General features: G+C 43.0%; 1 protein-coding gene across 1 annotated transcript in view; it reads right to left on the bottom strand.

Annotated features, from left to right (window-relative positions):
* The window catches only part of MFHAS1 (multifunctional ROCO family signaling regulator 1), a 64,563-nt gene extending 61,161 nt beyond the window's left edge, over positions 1-3,402 (bottom strand). Inside the window, exon 1 of the mRNA XM_072113991.1 lies at positions 103-3,402. Coding sequence (XP_071970092.1) covers positions 103-2,971 — 2,869 coding nt within the window. The 5' untranslated portion in view covers positions 2,972-3,402. The remainder of the gene's footprint in view (positions 1-102) is intronic.
* Positions 3,403-17,625: the final 14,223 nt, after the last annotated feature.

Raw genomic sequence — 17,625 nt, 5'->3', positions numbered from 1 at the left:
AGCTCAGCAACGTTACATCTTTTATCTAACTCTCTTTTACTAAAAAATGTCAGTATCAGACAAGTAAACAATATTGCCTATAAAAGACAAACAAAATCATACCTGGAAAGGTGTGTGGATTTGGCGATCTCCTCTTAAGGCACTTAGAGCATAGGACATGGACTGTGTAGTAGAGGCCAGGCCATTCTTGTAATAGTGTATTTAGTTCTTCCACCAAGGGCGTTATCGCCTGCCATGCAGTCCATATATTGGGCAGTGAGGCATGGCTGGCAATAGACAAAATGTCTGACTGTAAGGCTCCTTTGGATGGTCGAAAGCTTACCACAACTGGCACTTTTCCCCTGTAGGCAAAGATCTGAAATTTACCATCTGAACGGTGCACTATATGACTATTGATCTGTACACTGAAGCGGGCAAACAAACCAGGTGGGAATATGAATGGAAAGCTGTATTCTATCTGAAGCTGCTCAACCGCAAGAGATTGTCCTGATAGGTTTGTACCATTGATCCAAGCCTCTGCATGAGGCACCTCATTCTTTACATAGCATGGGAACTTATACCAAGCGGTCGCCCCGTTCAGTGGTTTGGACTTGGGTTTATTGATACAGTAACAGAGCCCCATCTTCTCCAGAAGTTCTAATATGAGTTGCAAGTCTTGTTGTGTTTTGATATGTGGCTTAAGAAGTAACTTAATGACATGAGTGGGCAACAGTCCATGAAGCAGAAACCCTTCCACATAATGATGGAATTGGGTAGCCCTAAGGTCATCCACATTAGAGTCACTCATGAGTTTCTGTAATAGGACAGAGGCATCCCTCTGGAAAAAGACATTCAAAATGTCAATCAGTTTTGTCAGATTATGAAAAACATACTCTTTAAGAGTTGCATTGTCCTCAAAGTAGAGTAGCTTGCCGCTCTCATGTAGGTAGGACAGGGCACTCTGCAGTCTGTCTTCAGTAAGGCCTGCCTGTAGACCCAGACGTGCAGAGTCCCACCAGGTCAGCCACAGCTCCTGAGGTTTAAAGTGCAATTCTTCCAGCATTTGCCAGGATTTGGGAAGAACTCTATGCAAATTTGGGAAAATTTCTCTGTGCTCTGCCACAGATAGCAACTTTTCTCTCAAGCGCCTAATGTTGGAAAAATTGTGGCAACTGACACAAAGAACTGGGGAGAGGATCTGAAGACGATTATTCATTAAATATTGAAACTGGGCCTTCTTCCTCCTCAGATTCTTATCGCTGACACCATAGAAAGCTGCATGAGGGTTAGAGGCACGCATGTCATAATCTTGGCTAAGAGCTTCATCAACAGTCTGTGCCAGATTTTGCAAGGTTTCGGAATCCTTCTTTTCCTGCAGAGCTATCTGGTGGTGGATATCAAGGCATTTCTCTTCAATTTCCCTCTCCTCACATAAATCGGCATGAGTCCCTACAATGCATACAACTGCATGTGGTACCTTGGCACTGATAAAATGTAGAAAATAGCCTACAGATGTATAAAACTGCTTAGAAACATAGGACTTAAGATTAACTGCTAGCAGATATAAAGCACCAGGGGAGAGGAAGAACGGGTTGATGATATCATAGCTCTGGTCCCCAGCTAAATCGTACACTATAAAAGTCAGACCCCGCTCAGCATCAGCTGTCCAGTTGGTGACCTCAATCCCTGTATTTCCCAGTATGCAGCTGGCTTGCTGACCATCAGTCAGGCAATGCCTCAGCACAGTCTTACCAGCATCCTTCATACCCGTGAGGACTAGTTTTAACCTTGGCTTGACAGCAGGCTGTGAATGGGCCAGTTCTTTCTGATAAGCAGCAATGTAAGGGATCCCTTTCATGCACACCTCATAAGGAGGTTGGATTAAAGGGTTGTCTTTGATCTTCCAGATATTGACTTTGGACAGCTTCCCAAAGTTATCTGGGAGAATTGCTATTTGGTTACCTTGCAATACCAGCTCCTCTAGCAAGCCTAGCTCCACAATAGTGTCTGGCAGGTACCTTATTCTGTTGTTGTCCAACCACAAAGTGACCAGCCTGAACAAGCTGGAGATGCCCTCTGGCAGCACAGTCAATTTATTCCGGCTCAAGTACAGTTCCTCAAGTTCCTGGAGCCGCATAAGGGTCCTGGGGAACTCCTGGAAGGAGTTGGAGGACAGGTTGATCATCCTTAGTTTCTGCAGAGCTCCAAACCCCTCAGGTAGAGTGGAGAGGTTGTTGTTGTCTAGCATGAGGCTCTCCAAGTGGGTCAGCTCGCATAAAGAGTCAGGCAATGAGCACAGGCTGGTGCTGCTGAGCCACAGGATCTTCAGAGGCTTCATGGTCCGTATGCCATCAGGTAGGGAGCCGGCACAGCTGCTGCAGAGCATCTTGTTGCCAGAGAAGTCCAGCTCCTCCAGTGCAGGTAGCTGCAGGATCTGCTGAGGGAAGCTGGCCAGCTCGTTGTGGTCGAGGTCCATGGCTCTGAGGCGTGCCAGCCCCTGCATAGTGTCTGGTAGGTGGCTGATCCGGTTGAAGCTGACATCCAGCTCCTCCAGGTGGAGCAGGGAGCCGATCTGCCTGGGCAAGGTGTGCAGCTTGTTGTGGCTCAGGCAGAGCTTCTTGAGCTGGCTCAGCAGCCCCACCGCCTCTGTCAGGCAGCTCAGCCGGTTGTGGCTCATGTCCAGCTCGGTGAGCCTGCCCAGCTCGTACACGGCAGACGGTACGCTGAGGAGCTTGTTCCTGCGCAGGATCAGGACGTGCAGGTTGCCCGCAGACAGGCTCCGCAGGCCATCGGGCACGTCCTCCAGGGAGTTGTTGCCCAGATTCAGCACCTCCACATCGCCCAGGTCCTCCGGGAGAATCAGCTTGTTCTCGTCGCCACAGCTCAGGGTGAGCTGCCGGAGGCTGCTCCGCAGTTTCCTGGAGCGCAGAGCCGCGTCCCTCCATAGCCTGGCAGTCTTCAGGTCGCAGGCATCCTTTGGTGCTGCCATCATGGTGAAGACGAGGAGGGGGCGCCTGTCAGTGCTGTGCAGGCATCGTCACCATTCAGCACACAGCCCGCATGTGATAGTGACAGCCTAGCGCAGCGATGGTGGCACCGCCTCAGGACTGGAGGAGAGAGGAGGAGGCTGGAGCGCACAGGACGGGGGCCAGGCAGCCGCTGGCACCTCCACTCACCCACCCGCGGGCATGGGGACATGCTTCTTCGCCGGGAAACCTAGTGCTGCTCGCCGGTCTCCCGTCGATACAATGCTGGCAGATAGGATGCGCCGCAGGGAGGAAGCTATTGTCTCCCCGAGGTGAAGGCGGAGTGTCGGCGCCTCACTCCTGCGGTTACATTGTCAGTGCTCCCTCAGTGTGGAGATGACTCTTAACCTGCTGCTCGCTCCCCTCCCTATAAAATCACAGGGTGGGGATTTGACTGGGAACGAGACGTATCCCACAAGTAAAAGTGCACCTCCCTGCTCGCTGTGGTAGTCACACGCCATCTAACGCGCACCAGAGGAACTGCAGCGGCCGCACAAAGATGAAAAATCGCAACATGCTGTTCACTATGGAGACATAAGTTTACCACAGTGAATCATATTACATACTCACGCGGTAATGTCTCATACACTAGTAGGTTAGTCAGTGCAAAGAGCAGGTTAAAACATTGGCCCTGGGCCGAAAATCATCCCCCCCCCCTACCACGCACGGTCATTTTTTACTTCAATTGTTTTAGATGTACTGTACCTAAAACTAACAAGAGAGAAAATTGATGTTTTTTTACTCTGACCGGAGCTCCTATACGATTTCTTCTAGTCCAATGTCCACCAGCAATCACTGTTTGGTATCCTTGTTGTATCCTTCCCTGGTGGACCGCACACCTCTATAGATCCTCTGATAAAAATAGGTCACTATTGAGATCAGTATCCTTTCGTTTTTGATCTTCTTTTCATGCCTTTAATCCTGATCATGGATCACTGGAAGGAATACGCGCCTGGATAGCGTAGTATGTCCAAACAATTTAAAATATATTTCAAATCCAACATACTCACAAGAATAGTTAAAACATGCGCATATCATAAGTAAAAACTTCAACAAGTCCGCCCGACCCTGGGTTTCGCCTCAACGACTTCATTCCCCACCCTTGGCTTATACTCGAGTCAATAGGTTTCTCCATTTTTTTGTATTAGAATTAGGGGTCTCGGTTGAATTTGTATGTAAGTCGAAACTGTATATTTTATAATTGTAGATCCAGACAAGAAAATTTTTTGGCCCCAGTGACAATTGGAGTTTAAACATTTTTTGCTGTAATGGGACCAAGGATTATCAATAAAGCTTCATTACAGACACCTTACAGCTGATCATTGCAGTCTGGGACTATAGTAAAGCATTCAGAAAGCTTCACCAGAGTTCAGAGGGGTCTGTCTGTAACTGTGGGTTGTATGTAAGTCGGGTGTCCTTAAGTAGGGGACCGCCTGTATATTCATCTTTCTCATATGTAAATGTATATTATGCTCATTAATATTAATGTATTTCATGAACTCTTCCAGTTTTTTATGTGTGCCTTTCCAAATGATGATACAGTCATCAATGAATCGCTTAAAAAGCAAAATGCAAATATAAAGAGGGATAAATTAAATCAATTTGTAATATTACACGTAGGAGGGGATTTCGGAATGTCTTATTGTATTGTAATGTATATTGGGATATATTAAATGTGATTTCATGTTAGAGTGATAAGTAATATGTATATAAAAAGGGACGTGGAGTACACGCCAGCAACGCCCCGGAAGAAGCCATGGAGGCGAAACCCAGGGTCGGGCAGACTTGTTGAAGTTTTTACTTATGATATGCGCATGTTTTAACTATTCTTGTGAGTATGTTGGATTTGAAATACATTTTTAACTGTTTAGACATACTACGCTATCCAGGCGCGTATTCCTTCCAGTGATCCATGATCAGGATTAAAGGCATGAAAAGAAGATCAAAAACGAGAGGATACCGATCTGAATAGTGACCTATTTTTATCAGAGGATCTATAGAGGTGTGCGGTCCACCAGGGAAGGATACAACAAGGATACCAAACAAGCATGCTCTATCTTTTCCTGGTGTATGGCGCAGAACGGTGCCACACACTGGGCGGCCATTGCCATCAATGGGACATATATGTGGCCGTGTGAATGAACCCTAAAGAATATATATACTCCTCACATACTCTGCAACCCTCCTGCCTCACATATTCTATATACCCCTCATACCACAACTGACATCATATTAATTGCATACATCAAATATATTGCATACACCGCAACTGACCACACTGTTCCCCCAACATATATCTGACACCACAACTGATCTAACTGTGCCCCCGCATCATACTGTATATACCCTTACTATCACAACTGACCATATTATGCTCCACTTATTTATCAAATATATACCTTACAATGAAACTCACACTTTGTACTCCCCGCATTTATCATATATATATTTCTCACTCTACAACTGACCACACTGCAGTTAACACTTCGACAACTGTCATTTCATGTTTTTAAAGTGGCCATTAAAGGTACTTCTTCTGATGCAATGCCTTTCTATGGTGCTGCATCAGAAGATGGCAGGACATTGGGCCCAGCCCCACTAACACTGGGGATTGGAAAAGCTCTGTCCCCAGTTATTTAACCCCTTCGGTACTAGACCATTTTAGTGCTTCAGAACCAAGCCTGTTTTTTTATATCCATCTTATATCACTATAAAAGGTTATAACTTTGGAACGCTTTTTAACATATCCCTGTGAAACAATGGACTTCAAATTAATTGAAAAATTTGGATGATACCTTTTGTGTTTAATTAAGAAAAAAATGAAATTTGGCAAGATTTTTTTTTTTATTCCCATTTTCAAAGTTTTAAATTCTCTGCTTTTCAGGCAGATCCGCATAACTTCATAAGTAATGTTTCACGAATGTATATTTTTTATTGGCGTGGTTTTTTATGCTTCCTTTCATTTTTCTAGGATGTTTACAATTGTGGGTGCAATACTTCAAATATTTATGAAAATCGCCAAAACCTATGTTTAGAGGGACCTACTCAGCTTTCAAGTGAGTTTGAGATAACAAAATAACAGTAAAACCCCATAAAAAACACACAACTATGAAAAAACTACCTTTATCTTTAGACGGAGACACCCACAGACCCTAGGGCAGTGATGGCAAACCTTTTAGAGACCGCGTGCCCAAACTACAACAAAGACCCGCTTATTTATTGCAAAGTGCCAACACAGAAATTTAATTTGTGATTTATACTCCCTTCTCTGTCACAGCTTTCATTGATACCAGCACCCTGAGGACACCAATAAAGCAGAAAATAGTCCCAGGTAGAGCTGTCACTTTAAAATAGCTGTGTGCACAGCAAGTCCTGGGCTGTCTGGGACTGCAGGAAGATACCTGGAGTCCTCTGGTGATGGCCTGAGTGCCCACAGAAAGGGCTCTGAGTGCCGCCTCTGGCAGCAGTGCCATAGGTTAGCCATCACTGCCCTAGGGAGAAGGGAGATGCGGTCTATTACCGCTTGTCCCTTCTCCGCTCCTCACAGCATCGTGCTGAAGTAGTGCGATGCATAGAGGAGCAGCACCGCTCTATAGACTCGGAGGTCACATGCCCGCCCGGTCTAAAGGAGTTAACCTGAGCTGCTGGATGCCCCAGTTACAGGGGAAAACTTGAGGGAAAAAAAAAAGAATAATGTAAAATTTAAATAAATAAAAAAGGGAACATGTCCTCCAGGGGTCTTTTATGACCCCAAGGGGGATATATAAAGTAAAAACACACATACTCAAAAATTATTAACACATATTTATAAAAATACATTCATATTTCCTCATATAATAATAATAACAAAAAAAAATTACCACACAATGTTTAAACTTTTAAACCGGCGCTTAAAAAATAACACATTCTCTAATTCACAGTTATTAATAAAAATGCAGCATTTCACAGATATAAGTCCAACCTGTCTCTATCAGTCCTGGTGTACACAATTTCAGTTTTCCCTAGACACGACCCTGTAACTTCTCACTTAGGGTGATGCCACACATGGCGCTTTTGGTTCGTTTATAAGCATGCGTTTTCAGTCCGTTTAAAAACGCATCCGTTTTTGACTATTTACCATGCAGTTGGCTGCTTACAAGCTGTTATCTTACAACCTATTAAGATAATTAGGAAAAACTGACAAAAATGGTCAAAAAAGGATGAATGATATGTATTTCTAAATTGAGACCCGAAGTGTGAAGCAAACTATAGAGCCTCACCCCTGCAAACCAAAAGGAGCAGAAGGCAAAGGCTTATCAAAATCTTGTCATGGATGGTCCCGCAACCCCTATCGTGGGTTGTGGACTCACCCGTGCTCCTCTGCCCCTGCCAGCATGTCATGCGTGCACCTTACCCGTCCTGGCTCCTGTCTCGATCCGTCAGCAGTGCACGCGCATCCACGACTCCTAGGGCGCGCGTCCCTGACTCCAAAGGCACACGCTTCCCCAACTCCTAGGGCACGTGCAGCATGGACCCTGCCGAGGTTCCGCTACCTGAAATGGCTGACCATAGCACCTTTGTGGAACAGCATTCGTAACAGATTGTCGCACAAGGACAACAACTCGCACAACTCACCGCCACCTTGCAGCAGTTGGTGGCTACCAAGCACCTGCGTCCAGTCCCTGCAGTAACTCATGTTTCTACGGCTGCATCATCTACTGCTGAGCCCAGGCTGCGTCTATCCATGCCCTCCAAATATGACGGTGAGGCCAAGGCATGTAGGGGCTCCATTACTCAGTGCTCCCTGCATATCGAGCTGATGATTCACAGTTTGCCACAGAACGGACTAAGGTGGCGTTCGTGATCAGCCTTCTCTCCAGGAAAGCCTTGGCATGGGCTACTCCCCTCTGGGACAGAAAGGGACTGTTCGGTCAGATCAATGACGCTCTGTCTGCACGGGATGTTCCGTCTAAACTGAGTGATCTAATCTCTCTGGCCATTCAGATACATATCTGGTTTACTGAGCACTCTGAGGAGCAACGTCTAGCAACGTCTAACCCCTTCTAAAAATAAAAATTTAGGGGCCAAAGCAAGGTTTTCTTGGAAAAAGATTTGTGGTGATAAAAAGCTCAATATAAACATATAAAATATAAATACTCTGGTGTAGTTTCCAAAAAAAAAATAATTCATAGGGGGGGGGGGGGTGTCACTGTTCGAGGACCTCAGGAACTTCAAAATGTGGCACAATGGCACCTGAAACCAACATCATCAAAAACTCCCCGTTATAAGCTCAATGGGGCTCCTTCCGTTCTGTGCTCCAATGAAGCAGCTTCAAAAAGAAGGTTAAGATTGTCGCTTTCCGTGACTTCCTCGGGGGGGGGGGGGGGCGGCAATCGGTTGCCATGACAGTCTCGGGTCTTCTGAAAACCCAAAGCTGTCTTGTTTTAACCGATTGAAATGAATGAGGAGGAAAATCCCCATCTACTGCCATACAGTAGGATCAATCAGACAACCTAGGGTATGAAAAATAGTAATAATAATATAATTTAAAAAAGTTTCATTATAGTTTTTATTTTATTAAAAAACCTAAAAATTCTAATCACCCCCCCCCCTTTCCTAGAAGTTATATAAATATAAATAAACAGTAGAAATGATAAACAAGTTAGGTATTGCCGCATCCCAAAATGCCCGATCTATCAAAGTATAATAACGGTTTTTCACTGCGTTTACCCCCCGTAACAGAAAATAGTGGTCAAAGTTGAAAATGGCACTTTTTTGCCATTTTGAAAAATATAAAAAATTCTATAAAAAGTGATCGAAAGGCTGTACAGTCCTAAAAATAGAAGCATTGAAATTCAAAACATCAAAAGTAGCAAAAAATTACACCACCCACAGCTCCGTATAAAAAAGTTATTAGCAACAGAAGATGGCAAAGTAAAAAATATTTTTTTTGTGCAGGAGGTTTTCACTTTTGTAAATCTATGAAAACATTATGAAACCTGTACAAATTTGGTATCCCCGTGATCGCACCGACCGAAGGAATAAAGCAGACACCATTTGGGGCACCCAGTGAAAGACGTAAAATCCAAGCCCACAAGAATACGGCACAATTTCCCTGGATTTGCAATTTTTTTGCCGCTTCCCAGTACACGGCATGGAATATTGAATACCGTCACTATGAAATGCAATTTGTTATGCATAAAACAAGCCCCAACAAAGCTCTCTACATGGGTTCTCATAAATGGGTTCTCATAAATAGAACTTTACAAAACCCTTAAGAAGATAAATTGACCTCAAAATTGAATCTGAAATTTACTTAAAAATTTGGAAATCGCTGTTCGAACTGTAAGCCTCCTAACGTCCTAATAAAATAAAATAACATAAAAATTTATATGGTTAATGTTAGTTAGCAACCAATATGGGCGGTAAGACTAACTGGATGACAAGCATAACACTTAGACATCTGAAATTGTCACCAAATTTCCATATTTCCTTTTATAAATAAGTGCAAAAAATTTCAACTAAAATATAGCATTATTGTGAAGTACATGTCATGAAAAAACAGTCTGAAAATAAACTTGGCAAGATAAAGCGTTCCAAAGTTATAACTGCACACAAGCAGTTTTGAAAAATTGTGCTGTGTGCTAAAGGTGAAAATGAGCCATGTCCTTAAGGTATTAATGCGTGTAACTGTAATTATTGTTCTGGGTCGTAAAGACTTATTGTAGGAAATTACTGGGACATTGTAGACTCCTACAAGGCAGGCAGGGCACTGGGATTGCAGTTTTGAGACCCTGCATTGAAGATAAAATATTGCATCATCACTCAACAGGGACTCAGGTTTTGGTGAAAAAGAGTCCGTTAGAATAATAGCGGTTGTTTTTCTGCGCTGGGGCAGTTGTAGAGGGCTCTGTGCTGGATGGAGGTCTGAGCTGAGCTGACTGCAGGAAAAGTCTTGTAAGCAGAGAGAAAGAAAGACCTCAAGGACTTATAACTACGGCTTGGTCGCATCTACAGAGATCGCGTACTGATAAACAAATTACATAAGGGACTCTTGCACTGGCACTTTATTACTGGAGAAATTGGCCTGTCTTAAGTGGATTACAAATAGTATTGCGTAATACTTAGGGACCGATCCAGAAAAGACGTGTTCTTGAAGAACTTGTACCCAAGTCATCATGTGGGAACTAGGGGTATAGTGTTTGCTGTAATACTCCGTTAAATATTTCTCTGTAATTCTTTTCTGTTATACACTGTTGCACATTTCCTCAGGTCTCACTTCCTTTTGTAACTCAGTAAACATTATCCTGGGAATTTAAAGCACTGTTTATCTTTGTGACATTGTGTACCAGCTGAACCTTTGGATCAAGCCCACATGAAAAAGTTACAGGTGTCAGATTATGGCCATGCAAAGATTTTATTTTTAATGCATCTTTTTAAGAAAAATTTACGATATTAAAGGAAATCTACCGCTATTTTAAAGCAAAACTAAACTACACATACTTACCTATAGCTGTCTTCTTTAATGTTGACACACCAGGATCGCTGTAAAATAAAGTGTTATAATAAGCAGCTGCAGAGCACAAAGCACGAGGTCCAGACTTCTAGGCTGTTAACTATTTATGCCTTTCATGTGCGGTTTTGAGTTGAAAGAAATCGCACTGCACTTTCCAAAATTCACTTATTAACTAGCATATATAGGAGCCTTTGTCTGCTGAATGCTGTGGCGGTTAGCAACCAATCACAGCTCAGCTTCTATTTTGCCACAGGTCATTTACCCCTTAACCTTTTTCGTTTTTGTATTTTCATTTTTCACTTCCCACCATCAAAAATCTATAATTTTTTTTATATATGTAAAGAGAGCATGTGTAAGAGCATGTTTTCTGCTTAACAAATTGCAATTCATAGTGAAGCTATTTAATATTCCATGCCATGTGCTGAGAAGCAGGAAAAAAATTATGAATGCAGTAAAAAAGATAAAAAAAAGCATTTGCACCATTTTGTTGTATGGGTTTTATGTTTTCATACATTTACAAAAATGAAAACCTCTTCTTCATTTTGCCATCTTCTGGCCCTAATTACGTTTTCATACTTCACTGTATGGAGCTGTGTGTGGTGTCATTTTTTGCGACTTTTGATGAAGTTTTCAAAGGTACCATTTTGTATGGCCTTTTGATCACTTTTTTTTTAATTAAATTTCTTATATTTTGCAAAATGGCAAAAAAACAGTAGTTACTCACCGGTAATGATGTTTCCTCGTACTACGACGGCACCAACCAGAGAGAAAGAGAGTGCTCCCCCTATCCGGCCTCAGTGGTTACTGAGACTTGGAAGAGACTTATCGTTAATACATCAGAAAACATTTCTATGCATGTGTAGTGTATATATAATATATTCCTCTTTTTTTTCCCCTGCAACACCCATTTGACTGTCACCAAGAAAAAAGCAAGAAAAAAAACACCTGGGTGGGAATATACCAGGTGGCGTCGTGGTACGAGGAAATATTATTACCGGTGAGTAACTACTGTTTTCCCCAGCACCATAACAGTACCAACCAGAGAGATTTTCAGAGAGGTGAAGAGAACCCGCCACATCTAACCGGTAGTGCTTAAAGAAGGTGTGTGTGTGTGTGGGGGAAGGGGGGTAGACCAGCATGCAGCCCGACATATCTGTTCAGGCATGTCTGAACTCGGCCCAGGATGCGGCCAGAGGTCTGGTCGAATGGGCATGAATCTTTTCTGGGACAGATTTTTTGGCTACTTCATTTGCTAATATGCTTTATCTGATTTTGGGTTTGTGCAAAAAGAGGGAAGGACTACCTCCTGGGACCTATGTAAGTTTGACACTACCTTTGGAAGAAACTTTGAATCAGGCCTCAATACTATCTTATCTGGAAATAAAGTAAAGTATGGAGGTCTACAACCTTCTAGCTAAGGTAATGGCTACTAGGAAAACTCTAAAAAGTGAGTAGTTTTAAAGAAATGTCTATTAAGGGTTCAAAAGGAGGACCCGATAGAGCTTTCAAGACCAGGGATAAATCCCAAGGAGGGAAACTAGACCTAATGGGAGGGCAGAGTCTCACGGAAGCCTTAATAAACCTAGCAATCCACGGATGGTTGGCTATATCCTGGTCAAAGAATGCTGCTAGGGCCGACACTTGAACTTTTAGTGTGGATGGTTTTAGACCTTTTTCTAGACCTAATTGTAAAAACTTTAAAATGCTGCTAAAGTCACTATTATACATATCAAATGATTTTTGACCCATAAATGACAAAAAAGGCCTTCCATGTTCTTAAATAAATCCTATATGTAACAGACTTTCTACTCTTCTGAAGAGTTGTGATAACTCAACCTGTAAGGCCCTTCCTTTCCAAAATCAGCCTCTCAATAGCCATGCCGTGAGATGAAGACCCTTCACCTCCAGATGATAAATAGGACCCTGGTATAATAAGTCTTTTCTCTCCGCCAGAACCCAGTGGTCCGCTATTGCCATGTCTATTAGACTTGAAAACCAAGCACGGCGAGGCCAAAAAGAAGCAATGACAATGACCTTCACTTTTTTCCCCTTTTATCTTTCCTAGGGTTCTGGGAATTAGAATCATGGGGGGAAAGCATACAGCAGACGATGACGACCCCAATTTTGGCACAGTAGAAGGAATCTACTGCTAACGGACGATCTCTGTAGTCTAGAGAGAAAAAATGTTTTACCCTGCGATTTTCTCTGTTGGCAAAAAGATCTATCTCCAGGAGACCCCATATCTTGGTTATCATGCTGAAGATCTCTCCGTTAAGAACCCATTCCCCCCTGGCGAATGATACTGCGACTTATGAAGTCTGCCTGAATATTTTTTGATCCTTTTATGTAAAATTCTGCTAGCTGAAATATCTGAGAGGTTATTTTCATAAGGTCTGGACCCTTTGTCCCCCCTTGTTGTTTATGTAGGCAATTGCTGTAGTATTGCCTGATCTTACTGTTTTGCTTTTTTAGCAATGGAATCCCTTCTAATCCCTTCAGGATGGCCAGTAATTCCTTGCCGTTTGAGGATAAATTTGATTCCTGAGTGTTCCACTGGCCCTGAAACGTCTTGCCACCTACATGTGCTCCCCATCCCCACAGACTTCCATCCTTTGTGATGATTTTTTCTGGATTTGTTTCCCAGGGGAGACATTTCCCCAAATTTTTCTGTATTAACCACCAATCTAGGGACTCTAATACCACCTCTGGTATCCTTATTTCTTTGTCTAGGGAAATTGGATTTTTGTCCCAGGCCTGAAGTAGAAAATTCTGTAATACTCTTAAGTGAAACTGTACCCAGGTAACTACTGAAATGGTGGCAACTAAACCCCCCAATAGGGACATAACCCCCCTGATGGAAGTTTGGGAAGACGTTTTTATTCTGACTATCTTTTCCCTTATCATTCCTTGTTTTTCTAGGGGAAGAAAGGATTTTTGGCAACTGGAGTTTAGTAGAACCCCCAGGAATAGCTTCTGACGGGACGGGGTTACCTCTGATTTTTCCATGTTTACTATCCACCCCAGGAATTCTAGTACCTCCCGAACCCTGAGTACCTGGTTTCTTACTGCTTCTTCTGCGGGACCCACCAAAAGGGTATGAAAAGCCCCTGATCTAACCTTATGAAGGCTGCCATCTGCGAAACAATTTTTGTAAAGACCCTTGGTGCTATGGCTATTTCAAAAGGAAATGGAAATGGAAAGGAAATGGACTATTTTTTTTCCTATTTGAACCGCAAGCCTTAGGTATTTCTGATAGTCCGGAGGAATAGCTACATGGTAGTAGGCGTCTGTGAGGCCTATTGACGCCATAAAGCATCCTGGAAATAACAGATTTACCGCCGATTTTAGCGTTTCCATTTTGAAACTTGGTACTTGTAGATGTCTATTTAACTCTTTCAAATTTATTATAGTTCTCAAGGCCCCACTTGTTTTATTTTTTTACCCAAAATACAGTTGAATAAAACCCTTGACCTTTTCCACCTATTGGGACTGGACACAGTACTGTTTTGGAAAGCAACTCAGCCATCTCTGACATCATTGCACTGCCTTTTTCTCCTGATGGAACCTTTGTTATCTTGAATCTTCGAAAAGGTGGGTTTTTGAAGTCCAGTGTAATCCCTTGTAATATGGATCTGAGAATCCATTTGCTGTTTGAGATCTGTCTCCAGGCAGAAAAGAAGTGGGATAATCTTCCTCCTACCTGGGGCCTCGGGTCATTGTGGTCGAGAATTGGCCTGTCTAGACTGCACCTGCTGTTGGCCGAACAAAAAACCCATTTGTCTGCATCAGTCTGGAAAAACCTGGTGTGGTTTCTCTATCTTTCCTCTGGAACCTTGATTTACGAAAGTCCCGAAAGGATTTGATTCTATAGGGAGCATAGGTAGTGGGGAATCCTTTTTTCCTATCTCTTGCCTTTTCCAATAAATCGTCTAGTATGGGGCCAAACAGGAAGTTTCCATCACAAGGGATGCCACATAGTTTACTTCTGGAGGCTATATCACTTGACCAGTTCTTTAGCCACGGAGCCCTTCTAGCTGAGTTAGACAGTGCTGCAGATCTGGCAGGAAGTCTTAAAATATCCACAAAGGCGTCCTCCCTTTTTGTATATTTGCTATTGAGGTTTTTAGGGTTTCTCTGGGAACCTTATTCTGAATATCTCCCCCCAGCTGGTCCAACCATAAGACTCAGCGGGCTACACAGGCTGCTGCTACCGCTGGCCTGAAGGAGGTAGTAGAATACTCCCATGATTTTTTAAGGAATCCTTCCGCCTTTCTATCCATAGGGTCTTTTAGTGAATTAATATTTTCAAAAGGTAAAAAGGTGCCACGGGAGATTTTAATAATAGAGGCGTCCACCTTCGGTGGAAGGCCCCAGGAAGGAGTAGAATTCTCTTCAAACAGGTACTTTTTTGTTTATTGCCCTAGGAATATACGATTTTTTATCGGGGTTTTGCCATTCTTTTGCAATCAGGGCCGATATGGTATTATGAGATGGAAAAGTATTTTCCTCTCTGCCAATCCCTCAAACATTATACTCTCTTCTATATCCATAGAGGATCTGACCATTCTTAACAAACCTTCTGTATCTTCAGCTAAAAATAATGGACGCCCCGACAGTTCCTCCTCTGAGACCGAAGTGGCATCTCCCTTTTCTCCCTCTTCCTCTGACGCTGATATCATTTCCATGGGATTTGCTGAGGAAGGTCCCGGAAGATCTTTTCTATTAAAGTTGGCCTTTGGTCAACAATATCTTTGACCGTCACCTGTACCTCTTCCCTAATCACAAATCGCAGTGATTCTAGCCATGAAGAGGATTCTTCAGAAATAATTTTTGCAATACATGCCGAGCAGGTGCTTTTTTCATAATTTGATGGTAATTTCCTACCACAGATTCTATAATCCCTGTGATGGTTTTTTTAGTAGCTTTTTTGGGAACCTCCTTTCCCTAGAAAATTTTGTTTAGAAAATTACCATCAGTATAAGTGTGTAGAATAATTCCCAAAACAACACTCACCACTATCATTACCGAGTCGGGTCCTCAAAGGCTCAGGAACTTCGCATCTTTCTGCCATTCTGGAAGAGTGTGAGCGTGTTTTCCTCCTGCAGCCCGGGCTTTCTTAAATGATAGGCCGCGCCCCTTTCCGGGCCTGCCCCCTTGATTCTTTGGGGCTTTAGAACCCAAAAAACCCCACTTATATACATTAAAAAAGGTTTAAACTAATTAATGTATAACCCAAGGAGGAGTACTATAATCCTTGGGCTCCTCCTGGTACCCGTGGTTATGTGGCGAGTCACAGTACTTACTATTTTACTTCCGGTCGCGTTCGCTGCTCCCCGCTTTAACTGCCCTGAACAGCCCTTCAACGCCGCGCACGATCCTGGCAGGCAGCGGGGGAGCCGGCCGACAACGGGTGCAACTCCCTGGAATGGAGGCCTCCGTTTGTGTGGAGAGTCCTGGACCACAAACCAGCGATCCCAAAAAACAAAAAAACAACAGATGCCCTCAGATCCCTTCCAGGGAAGGAAACCACTGAGGCAGGATAGGAAGAGCGCGATTTTTAAGCTCAGGTTTCCTGTCCCTGGGGGCGGATCCCTCTGTCTCTGGTTGGTGCCGTTGTGGTGCTGGGGAAAGTGGCATTTTCGGGAAAGGGCACTATTTTCTGTTACAGGATTAAACTTCAGGAATTACTGTTATTATATTTTGATAGATCGGGCATTATGGGACGTGGCAATACCTGACAAGGTTATGAATTTTACTGTTTATATTTATATCAGTTCTAGGGAAAGGTGGCGATTAAAATTTTTATTATATTTTTTACTTTTATTTTTATTTACTATTTGTCTGATTGTCTAGGTTGTCTGATTGTAGTATTTATACTCGGGTATAAGCCAAGTATATAAGTATAAAAACCTAACACTTCTAATCACCCCCTTTTGCCTAAAACTGATATAAATATACAGTAAAAATCATAAGTATGTTAGGTAACGCCGCGTCCCAAAATGTCAGCTCAAAATATAATAATGGTTATTTCCAACATTTAACCTCGTAGCGGAAAATAGCACCGAAAATGGCACTTAAAAAGTGATCAAAAGGCTGTACAGTCCTCAAAATGGTAGCATTGAAAACGGCATCAAGTCACAAAAAATCACACACAGCTCCGTACACTGAAGTATGAAAAAGTTATTAGCTCCAGAAGATGGGAAAAGGAAGATTTTTTTCTTTTGTACAACAGGTTTAATTTTTGCAAATGAAAACATTCTAAAATGTGGTATCCTTGGGATCAACCCAAAGAATAAAGTAGACATGTCATTGGGACGCACAGTGAAAGTCGTAAAATCTAAGACCACAAGATAATGGCACAAAAGCATTTTTTCACCAATTTCACTGCATTTGGAATCTTTTTTCCCGACTTCCCAGTACATGCATGGAATATTAAATACCACCACCATGAAGTGCAATTTGTTATGCAGAAAGCGAGAATTAGACTCACCGGTAATTCGTTTTCCATCTAGTCCACCATGACGGCCAGACTGGAGGATTACCCCTTGACCTCTGCAGGGACAGGAAGAAGAGAGGTTAAATGTCCCTCCCCCTGCATCCCTCTCCAGTGTTCTACCAAATAACTACACCAAGAAAGGATGCAAGAGGTTTATTAGCATGTTACTCCACATACAACAAAAACCACATAGTAACATTTGTAAGGGTTGGGAAAAAATTCCAGGCCGTCGTGGTGGACTAGATGGAAAATGAATTACCGGTGACTCTAATTCTCGCTTCCCATGACGGCCCACCTGGAGATGTACCAGATAACTTAGGGAATTGTTTTAGGGAGGGACTACTGTTTGTAGAACTTTTCTACCAAATGATAAGTCTTTGGCAGAATGTAAGTCCAGTCTGTAATGTTTGGCAAAGGTTATGGAACTGGACCAGGTTGCAGCTTTACAGATTTGGTCCAGAGAAGCTCCTGCTCGTTCTGCCCAGGAAGTGGCCACTGCTCTGGTAGAATGGGCTTTAAGATTCGTAGGAGCTTCTAGGCTTTGGATAGTATAACAGTCCTTAATAGTCTGTCTAATCCAGCGGGCGATGGTGATCTTTGACGCTTTCCTCCCCCTGTTCTTGCCCTGG

Source organism: Engystomops pustulosus, chromosome 1 (genome assembly GCF_040894005.1).
Source record: "Engystomops pustulosus chromosome 1, aEngPut4.maternal, whole genome shotgun sequence".
NCBI lineage: Eukaryota > Metazoa > Chordata > Amphibia > Anura > Leptodactylidae > Engystomops > Engystomops pustulosus.
This window is presented reverse-complemented; position numbering and strand designations above follow the sequence as displayed.